The sequence below is a fragment of the Parus major genome, chromosome 14, assembly GCF_001522545.3.
Source record: "Parus major isolate Abel chromosome 14, Parus_major1.1, whole genome shotgun sequence".
NCBI lineage: Eukaryota > Metazoa > Chordata > Aves > Passeriformes > Paridae > Parus > Parus major.
Window position 1 is genome coordinate 1,889,810 of NC_031783.1, and position 10,910 is coordinate 1,900,719.

Sequence of the window (10,910 nt, forward strand, 5' to 3'; positions counted from 1 at the left end):
GCTGGAACTGGAAGCATGCACAGAACGACAGAATGTCCTGAGGCACCCAAAAGGATCATGGATCCAGCTCCTGCCCTGCACAGACACCAAACAACCCCACCCTGGGCATCCCTGGCAGCCTCGGGGCTGTGCCCACTCCCTGGGCAGTGCCAGCACCTCTGGGGGAAGAACCTTTCCCTGATCTGCAGCCTGAGCCTGCCCTGGCCCAGCTCCAGCCGTTCCCTGCTCCTGTCCCAGTCCCAGAGACCGGAGCTGCCCCTCGGGAGGAGCTGCAGCCCCTGCTGAGCTCTGCCCTCAGTCTCCTTCTCCAGCTGAACAATCCAAGTGCCTCAGCTGCTCCTCAGAGCCTTCCCCATGCCCATGTCCCTCCTCTGGACACTCTCCAACAGCTTTAGATCCTTCTGATGATGTGGTACCCACAACTGCCCCAGACCTGAGGTGAGGCCTCACCAGGGCAGAGTCTGAGTTTGCCTGAGCAAGGCAGGTGGGAACTGGAGGCTCCTGTGCTCAGAGAAGAGTCTTTCCTAAAGAAAAGGAGGAAAAAACCCCAGTGGGTCCCAGGAATGCTGAGGGCCTTTCTATTAACACCAGCTTCCCTCTCCCCCGGGCTCCTAGGAAGGATGAGAGGATCAGCAGCTGCTGGAGGAGGAGGAAGAGGAGGCAGGGCTGTGTGCAGGGAGCAGGATGTGGGCTGGCACACCCCTGACAGGGCTGCTGGAGCACAGGCAGGTGAACACTGAGCTGTCCAGCTTTTAATCTTATTGAACAGCTCGTCCTGGTGTGCTGAACCTCCAGGGATCCAGCTCTCCCTCTGACTATTTCCACTTCATTTGCTGTGGGTTTGTCCTTGGTTCAAAGATCACAGGAGCAGCAGCAAGAGGAGTCTCTCCATGAAGTCTTTGAGACCTGGGGGAGGTGGAGTCCCCAGGCACTTGAGAGACACAGCAGTGAACACCTGCCCCAGTATTTGCTTCCCCAGGTTTTCCCAGGCAGAGGAGTGCTCCAAGCCTTGCTGATGGACACAAGCAGGTTGTCTCTGGATGGACTCCAGTGGGAAGCACAGCCACACTTCAGAGGGGTTTGTTTTGGGGTGCTGAGCCTTCCTCCACCACTCTCATTTCTCTGACCCATGCTAATGCCACACTTGAGACTCTGTGTTTTAATTCCAAACAAAAGTGCTCTCAGAGCTGGTTGTGCTGTGTGTCCATCTCCACAGAGATCCAGGGACTGCCTGGGGGACTGCCCATCTCTGCTAGCAATCCTGGCATTCAATTTGGTGGATGCTCTCTGATGTCAGGGAGTCAAAAAGGCAGCAGAGCAGCTCCCGGGCCTGGGGAGAAAACAAGGAAAGGGTTGGAGGAGAGCTGTGAGTTCTGTGCATGGTTTCCTGTGCAGAGGCTGCTCCCAGGCTGGATTAGTCCCAGCACGGAGGTGGCTGTGAGTGTCCCCTGCTGCTTGTGAAACTCAGGAGTTTTGTTTTCAAGGAAGTGAAGAAAAACAACAACAAGCAAGGTGCTAAGTGGGAAATCTCCTCCCTCCCTGGCTGCTCTGCCTGTCCTTCCCGAGCCCAGCCCTGGAGCAGCCCTGGCACGGCTCTCTCCGAGCTGGAGAGGCCAATGTGCTGCCAAGGGCTGCAGCCCAGCCTGCACCACAGCCCCAGAGCACTGGGGATGCCACCCCACACAGCCCCCAGCCCCTCCTGCCAGCCCTGCCTCTCCTCACAGCTTCTCAGTCTCTTTTCTGGGCCTGCAGCCCTTCTGCCTCCTGCTCAGGGGCTCATGCTGAGGGGCTGGGAGGTGTTTCCCGTGTTGCTCTGCTCCAGTTCCACATTTCAGGTGTCTGCAGGGAGGGTGGAGGGTTTGGTGCTGCCAGAGGAGGCTGGACTGCTCCGTGTGGGCTCTCACTGAGGGACAGAGACTGTGTCACCCTGCTGCTCTGAGGGTGGCAGGTCAGGGATGTCACTGAGGGACAGAGACTGTGTCACCCTGCTGCTCTGAGGGTGGCAGGTCAGGGATGTCACTGAGGGACAGAGACTGTGTCACCCTGCTGCTCTGAGGGTGGCAGGTCAGGGATGTCACTGAGGGACAGCCGTGTCCTGCTGCAGGTGAGGGGAAGTGTCCAGCCCCAGGCACTCCCTGACCACTGGGGACATCCCAGTCTGGGCATGGAGCAGCTGCAGGAACATCTGGGACACCCCTGTGGAAGGTCACCAGCCCCTAATGGTGGCACCAACAAACCGTGGCTCTGTCACTCCCAAATGTGAGCTGAGTGTGCCTGGCACCTGCAGGGTCACTGGGGAGAAGGAGGAACTCCCAAAGGCTGGATTTGTCTGCTCCCTGGGCAGGGGAAGGTGCTCCAGGAATGCAGCAGAAGCAGGCACACAACCAGCCCAGGCACAGATGTCAGGCTGCATTTGGAAAGCTGATTTCTCATCCTATTGCCTAATCCCAATTCACACTGGGAGCGAGGATGATATTCCATCTCACTTCTGTGGCTTGACTCCACCAGGAAAGGCTGCAGCTCTGCTCAGACCTTGAGGATTTGGAACCCATGTTCATTTAACCCTCCTGAACTTTGCCTGATATCGTGTTGTTGCTCATTAGCTTTGCCCTGCAAAGCCTGGCTGACATTTCATAAACTCATTAGCAGGAGATCAGAGGCTCAAACATCATTCCTGGGGCCATCCTTTGAGGAACAGATTCTGTGGTGTGTTTGCTCCTCAGATCTCACTCTGGTTCCTGAACCCACCCTGAACTTGGGAGGGAAAGGCTCACTGGAAAACCAACAGGAGCTGCTGCTGCGCTGTTTGTACCCCCAGGGAGATGTGCTGCTGTCCCAGGACTGCATTCCTGCCCCAAACTCCGAGTTCCTGCGAGCAGCCCCAGCTTCCAGAGGGATTAGATTGTGCATCCCAGGCTGCCAGGAGCAGGGAGAAGGGCTGAGCATATTTGCTTTTTCTCCTCTCTGGCACAAAACCCCTCTCTAAGGCTCTCTCTGATAGGCTCGTTCCCCTGTGCCGGGAAGCAGAAGGGATTTTGTGTCAGGCACAGAGATGTAATGTCCTTTCAAAGCAAATCAGGAGCCAGCCTGGACTTGCTGCCCTGTCACATTCCTTGGCAACAGCCTGGCACGCTGGCAGCAGGCAGCACTGGGCTGTGACAGCCCTGCAGAGAACGCAGGCCACTGCAGCACAGGGGATCCCACTGCTGGAAACGCCAGCTCAGTGACTTTGGGGAAGTTGGGGTACTTTGGGATGTGTTAAAAGCAGGAATGCACACTTCAAAGAGGGCTCGGTGTCTTTTAAGGCTCAATCCTTAGAGCACTGGTGCTTGAAGGCAGAAGCTCTGATGAGGTTACAAACACATCTCGCTCCCCTGCTGAGCTTTTATTGGGAATAAAAAGGGATCCAGAGGAGAGGTTTGTCCACTTGCTATCATTTCTCACTCTCCACAAGTCTTTTATCACAGAATCATGGAATGGTTTGGGCTGGAAGGGACCTTAAAGCTCATATCACTTCACCCCCCTGGCATGGGCAGGGACACCTCCACCAGGACTTTACATCTCCTGATTCCAACTCCTCAGGCTCTGCCTCCTCCATCCAAACTTCTCGTTTGTTTGGAACTAAACTTTGATGATTACAGCCTGAATTTTGAATGTATTTATGCAGTTTATTCCCATTAGCTGCCCACATGTCTGGAGCTCAGTGTTTCCTTTCTTGGGATGAATTACCGAGAAAATATTCAGCTAGACCATCCCTGGAATGGCAAATGCCTTCACTCCTCCTCTTCCACTTGGATTTGGGCTTCTGAAACGCAGCTTTCAGAACACAGGACCTGTGCCAGCTTGGCCACAGGGCTGAATGAACATTTCCTGTCACTATTTTTGACAAATATCACAGACATTTGAAATTGTGAGGGTGGGCAGGCCCTGGCACAGGGTGCCCAGAGAAGCTGTGGCTGCCCCTGGATCCCTGGAAGTGTCCAAGGCCAGGCTGGATGGGGCTTGGAGCAGCCGGGGATGGTGGAAGGTGTCCCTGCCATGGCAGGGGTGGGACTGGATGAGCTTTAAGGTCCCTTCCAACCCAAACCATTCCATGATTCTGTGATATTTTTTCTCAGTATTGATTTTTCACAAAAAGTAACAGAATTTCTATGGAAAAGATAGGACCTTTATCAATATCTCCAAATGTTTTGATTCAAAACTGTGTTACCACTGCAATGTGAGAGACAATTTGACAGGATTTTGGTCCCACCTTCCCCATGTTCTTCCAAGGCTTGGGGCTGTCACCACCTCTGACTCACTAAAGTTATCATTTTCTTTGAAATTTCAACCAATATTAACAATTTTCCTCCATCACAGGAGCACAAAGAACACATATCCACACCATAAACTTCTCTACTTGCCTGATTCTCATTTTGGGGATAAAGGAGATGCTCTGCAGTGTCCAGGGCTGAGTGGTTCTGCCAGCAGGCACTGGGGGCAAAGAGAAAGGGAAGCAGGGTTAGTTTGCTGTGTCAGCTGGGGGATGACCCAGCTCTGGTGAGGTCTCAGCTCTGTGCCAGCAGCTCCAGCCACGGGCATCTGTTTCTGCTCCTCTTTACACAGCTAAACCCTGGGTTTTACAAAGCTTTGTGTAAATGGCCTTGCACTATTTAAATACAAACCTTCAAACAAACAGCACATCCAGCTGCATAAGGATGGCTCTGGAGCAGTGGGAAATGCACAGAAATGTGGGAATTTCGCTCTGGGCAAGGGGCTTTTTCTCCACTGAGATAATCTGGGTGTTTCCCCCCAACCCCAGGATTTACTGAGCTGCCTGGAGCAGCCTCACCAGTCCTGGTTTTGCTCTGGCCCTCCTCAAGCCACACACGACCTGACCACAAAATCATTCCAGAGAAATGGAAAGGCAGGGTACCAATTTCAGAAGTGCCTTTTAAACAGCACACTCAGAGCCTCAGGCTTGAAAACTCTCCCGAGGCTTTGGGAACCACTCCCTGCTCCCTGCCCCCATATCCAGGTATTGTACTTGGCAACAGTTTTCCCTTCCCTGGTTTTCAACAGCTCTGAATATTTCATTTATTTCTTTCTCTTTTTTTTTTTTTTTAATTTCTACACCTCCTTCCCCTCCAAAGCTCCCCAGGATGAGCTTCCTATAGGGATAACATCGCTCCCTGCCAGCTGCAATTAACACTTGGGAAGAATGTTTCATCAGAGAGAAAAACATCCAGCTAAGTTCCTCAGCACTTGGCTTCTGCTCTGATTGAATCCCTCGTTTAAAGGCAGGAAGGCACAAAGCCTGGCCTAAACTGTGATTTTCTCCTGCTGCAGCTCGGTTTTGGGGGTGCTTTAACTAAACTAGTGAGCTGAATGAACTAGGTGAGCTGCTAAGTCTGTGCACAACACAGGTCCTGACAATCTTAAAGTGCTTTTTAAATGCTTAAAACCATAGAGGAGTAATCACTGTGGAATCAGCATCACCTCTTAAGGCAGCTAAATCTGGTTTGTCATGCATAAAAAGCAGAGCATGCCTTCCTTCCAGGAGCTGCTTTGAATCTAGTGCTGTAAATTCTTGCCTCTGCCACCCTGCAGCCAGGAAATGTGGCTGTGAAAACAAGTTATGACAGGGAAAATTCAGATGCTTTATCCCGAGCCATCCAAGCAGCTGGATGCTGACAGAACAAGAAAGGGAAGTGCCACATCGTTTTCTCTTGTCTGTGGATAGGATGGTGGCATTTCCCTCTCTGGAGTCCCCCCTGCTCCTTCACCTCTTCCAAACACCTCCCTGTGCCCTGTGAGCTCCCCTTGGAACGCTCCCAGACTCTCCCAGATTCCTGCTTTGGCTCCACTTTTGGCAGGCAACCAAACTCCCAGGCTGCTTTTGTGCCCACACCTGCATTGTTCGTGTCCCTTTCTCTGTGCTCGCTGGTTTTTGGTGCAGAAATAATGTCCTGGATGTCCAGAGAGCAGCCAGAGCAGACCCTGCTGCTCAACAACCACAGCAAGGAGGGGCTGGGGCTGTCTCCAAACCCCCCAAAGGATCTCGATGTCTCTCCTTGCCAGAGCTGCCTTAGGAAAGCTTTAACAAGCTCAGGACTAGGAGCAATTAGACTGGCAGAGCCCACATTGTTCCTCTCAACACCTGATTCCTCCTTATCCCATCTCTGACATCACAGCCAGGCTTCCATACCCATGGGAACGTCCCTCCCCATGGCACAGAACCAGAGAAATGTGGCTCAGCTGTGACTCAGGCCCCAGGGCTGGAAAATAATCCCTTCACCGAGGAGAGGCTCCAGCAGCGCAGCTGAAATTCAGGGAATTGGGCAGGTATTGGAATCCTGGGCCCTGGCAGAGGAGGGAGATAAATATCCAGTGATTTATCCGGGACAGGAAGGGCTGATGGAGCTGTAAGAGTAATTAACCTCTGGCGTTATTTAAATTGAAGATGTCCTGGCATGAAGTGTCCTTGGGAGGCACCAGTGAAGTCAGGCTGATTTTAAAAAGTTCGACGGGAGACAATAAGGGTGTGAGCTCCTGATCTCCCCGAGGATGAGAGCCCTCCCTCCTCCCACCCTCGGGCACACCTTGCTGCCCCTCCCTTCCACAGGCATTTTCTGTCATGAAGGCAAAAATGTTGGTGTGGTTTGTTTTTTTGTTGTTTTTTTTGTAGAGCTGGTTTGAAAAGGTTCTGTGATCATCGGTTCTGGCACAGGAGGGACAGGCGGAGTGGACCCTGCAGTTTGGATCCTGCTTTTTGGGGGTAGATCTTGTTATTTGGGAGTGGACCCTGTTGTTTGGGGTAGATCCTGCACTTTGGAAGTGCCTCCTGACCCCCATAAGTTACACACTTGTATTTTGGAGCTCAGCACAGAAGTTCATCCTTTGTACAGAGCAGGAGGGGGGTGAAGGTGCAGATTGGGACCTGTTCCTGCCCACTCCCTGCTCAGCCCCTCAGCTCCCTGAGAGCCAGGAGAAGCCACAGGAGCTGTCTGGAAGGGACTGGCCCCTGGGAACACATCCAGCCTGAAGGAGAGGGAAGTGCTGCAGCTCATCCTGTTAAACAGCAGCCATGGGGAAAATAAAGAGCTGGGGGGGGATCTTGAGTGACTCTCCCAGAACAACCTCCAGCAGTGACCTCCAGGCCTCCCTAAAGTTCACTTTTTTTTTTTTTTTTTCATTGTAAACAAGAGAAAGAGTGGGAGAAATCTCACCACAAAGGTCTTGGGTAATTTGCTATTTTTCTCCCCTTGCAGAGCAGAAGTTTTGGGATGTGGCTTCCAAGGGTGTGATTTTAAATTAATGGAATCAAACTCAAAATGCTGTCTGTAGCTTAAAAACATTTATGAGAAGTTACCAATGAAATTCCAACCATTCCTCCCAGGTGTGGTCCTGAGAACATTTCTGCGAAGTATGAGAGCCCTGAGGTGCAGCAATGTGGATGCTGAGCTCTGATCCCTTGGTGCCTGCAAACTCCAGCATCCCTAATCCCTGACTCCTGTCCCACTGGCAGCACTTTCTGGAAGTGCTCCAGAGGCTACAGCCAAAGTCAGGATGGGCTTTTTGGCGTGGCTGCAGGGCTGCTCCACATGGGATGTGGCACAAATGTGACTCTTGGTCCCTGTGCCAGAGGAGCCATGTGCAGAGCTGCACATGCCACTGCCAAATACCAGCCTAGTGCAGGGAGCCCTTCCCTCTGGGGAACACAGGGTTAATTGCCCTGCTAATCACTCTGTTTCACTAATCAGTCCCTGCAGAGGGGTTCTGTTTGTTTTTCCAGGCTTATACATCCTCTACCCAGCATTTCTGGTGATTTATTTAAGAGGCAAATTTTTGATTTTGCTTTCTGGAATTTATTTTAAGGTTTGTGTTTTTTGGTTTTTTTTTTTCTTCACAGCAAACATAAAATCTGCTAAGATATTTCTCCTAGGAATTTTATTGAATCAGCAGGTCTATTCCCAATGTGAGTCCTTATTTCAGAGAATTCCCTGTATTCATGGAACCATGCTGCTGAGCCTTTTGGACACTGCAGGTCCTTAACAAAGAACACAACTGGGTTTTTAAAGGTCCTGAGTAGAGGACACAGGACACTGGGGGACACTGTCAGGTATTGGGCCCCTCACAAGGCAGACACTGAGGGGCTGGAGCGTGTGCAGGGAAGGGAACAGAGCTGGGAAGGGGCTGGAGCAGCAGCAGCAGCTGAGGGAGCTGGAAAGGGGCTCAGCCTGGAGAAAAGGAGGCTCAGGGGACCCTTCTGGCTCTGCACAGCTCCCTGACAGGAGGGGACAGCCGGGGGAGTTGGGCTCTGCTCCCAGGGAACAGGGACAGGATGAGAGGGAACGGCCTCAGGCTGGGCCAGGGGAGGTCTAGGCTGGATATTGGGAAAATTCCTTCATAGGAAGGGTGGCCAGGCACTGGCACAGCTGCCCAGGGCACTGATGGGATCCCCATCCCTGGAAGTGTTAAAATGTGTGGATGTGGCACTTGAGGGCCTGGTTTCATGGTGAACATGCTGGTGGCACTGGGTTCCTGGCTGGATTTGATCTTTTCCAACCTTACCCATTCCGTGACCCATGAACAAGGTGACTGTGCTCACTGGGCTGCCCTGGAGTGGCAGCTGCCCTGAGCAGCAGCACAGAAAAGAGAGGTGCCCTGAGGGAGGGCAGGAGCTGCTCCTTACCTGTCCAGCAGAGAGCCCAGCGAGGTGACAGCGCTGTCCCACTGTGCTGCCAGCACCAGGCACAACCCATCCTTCAACAGGGAGCACTGCAAGAGAGGGAGAACAGGGCTTTGGGGCTGCTCTGCACTTGAGCAAGTCTCTAAGTCTGCCTGATGGGTGAGGAACAGGAGGCACAGATCCTTCCAGGCAGAGCCAGTGCCATGGCTGAGCTGTGATGCCCACAGCCCACCGGTGCTGCTGCTGCCCTCAGAATGAAAACCAGCAGAGTGTCTGGCTGTGTTATTCAGTCCCCAGCTCTGCTGGAAGCAGGAACACCAATCCAGGTAAATACTGAGATACTGCAGCAGGAACACTCTTTACTTGAAGCAGCCCATCTCCCTTCTGGAGGGAGAGCAAAGGCTGTAACATTCACCTTTGGCTCAGCAGTGACAGATCCTTCTGGAAACACGCCAGCTCTGCCAGGGCCATTTATCTCTGGCAGGAGGAAGGAGGGATGGCTCTGCTCCCCCAGCACTGATTTGTCCTTCCTAGAGAGCTGTGCACACTCCATGTGCAGAGGGATGGATCCTCAGGGGATTCAGGGGACAGGCAAGCAGTGCTTACACTAATTGGCTGCTAGATGTAATTGCTGTTCCATACAGATGTACTTCAAAGGGATGCTGTCAGTTTTAAAAAGCACAACCTGAAAAGATCTTACATGTTCCTATTACAGATAACACCCAAGACTTAGAGCTGAGAGCTGGAAGCCCAAATGTTTGTGTTTTGTGAAGGGCCTGCTGTGGTCTGACAGCCTCAGGTGACTCTTGGGTTGCTACTGCCACTGTAATTACTTTTCCCCCTTGTTTACTCTGCTGCTGACAGCACCTTCCTGCACATTCCACTCCCAGCTTTGCCCAGGCAAGGTTCCTGACTGGGTGGGTTTCTCCTACACCAAGAGGAAAGCAGTCTTGGCCTGGTATTGTGTTGCTGTGGAGCAATGTCAGCTCAGGCCAGCAGCACATCCTGTGTCCAAACCTCAGGCTGGGCTGGACCTACTGAGAGCCACAGAATGTCCTGGTGGGAAGGAACCTCCAAAACCATCCAGTGCCACCCCTGCCATGGCAGGGACACCTTCCACTGTCCCACTTGGACACTTCCAGGGATCCAGGGACAGCCACAGCTTCTCTGGGCACCCTGTGCCAGGGCCTGCCCACCCTGCCAGGGAACAATCCCTTCCCAATATCCCATCCATCCCTGCCCTCTGGCAGAGGAAGCCATTCCCTGTGTCCTGTCCCTCCATCCCTTGTAAATATTCTCTCTCCATCTTGTAGCTCCATCACATAAAGGCTACAGTTAGGTCACCCCAAAGCCTTTTCTTCTCCTGGTGAACAATCACAATTCCCTCAGCCTCTCCTCACAGCAGAGCTGCTCCATCCCTCTGATCATCCTGGTGCCTCCTCTGGACTGGCTCCAGCAGCTCCAGGTCCTTCCTGTGCTGGGAACCCCAGAGCTGGAGGCAACACTGCAGGTGGGAAATCTGCCTCAGGCTCCAGGACACAGGCCAAGAAGTAGAAAAGGAAGGGTTTTTAGCATTGTAGAGGAGGATTAAAGGGGTGTGATTACAGAGAGGGAAATAGAAACTGTATTTATATGGAGAAACAAGACAGGAGACAGCAGCAGAGCACACAGAACAAGGTGATGGCTGACTGCAATGAAACATTCAATACATGAGTGATGGATGGGCCATTCCCATGAGGATGGTGCTGAGGGCTCCCAGGGATGCAGGAACTCCAGGAAGTGTCCCCAGTGCCCACATTACTCACCAGAGGTGCCAGGGCTCAGAGGCAGTGCTGCAATCGTGCCACCAAAGCCTCGGGGCAGCACACCAGAGCAAGGCATTACAGGGCTCTTCTTTTATGCCAAGGAAGCAAAGCCCAGCTCCAGCTGTTCCATACCTTTGCTGCAACACTGCCCTTGGCCCTGCTGAGCATCTGGGAGATGCAGAGAGCCTGAGGTGAGTCCAGCACAGCCAGGCGAGCTCCGGTCACCACAAAGCCGCTGCCCACGAGCTCCTCCAGCAGCTCCACGTACGGGGGGGGCTCCGAACCCTGCAGGATTATCCCGGGCAGCACCAGGCAGGTGCTTTGGCAGAGCTTCTCCAGCAATGCCTGATCTGATGGCAAAAGAACAAAACACTTATTTGGTCTCTCCCCCAGCACCTCTGAGCCCTCTCAGTGCCTCTGTGAGGCACAGACAC

The 10,910-nt window shown here is 52.9% G+C and overlaps 1 protein-coding gene across 3 annotated transcripts in view; it reads right to left on the reverse strand.

Moving 5' to 3' along the window:
- Positions 1-732: 732 nt before the first annotated feature.
- The window catches only part of C14H16orf71 (chromosome 14 C16orf71 homolog), an 88,708-nt gene continuing 78,530 nt past the window's right edge, over positions 733-10,910 (reverse strand). For all 3 annotated transcript variants that reach the window (XM_033517938.1, XM_033517937.1, XM_033517939.1), the window contains 4 exons: positions 10,609-10,826; positions 8,675-8,760; positions 4,404-4,473; positions 733-1,330 (listed from right to left, as the gene is read on the reverse strand). In XM_033517938.1, coding sequence (XP_033373829.1) covers positions 1,253-1,330; positions 4,404-4,473; positions 8,675-8,760; positions 10,609-10,826 — 452 coding nt within the window. In that variant the 3' untranslated portion in view covers positions 733-1,252. The remainder of the gene's footprint in view (positions 1,331-4,403; positions 4,474-8,674; positions 8,761-10,608; positions 10,827-10,910) is intronic.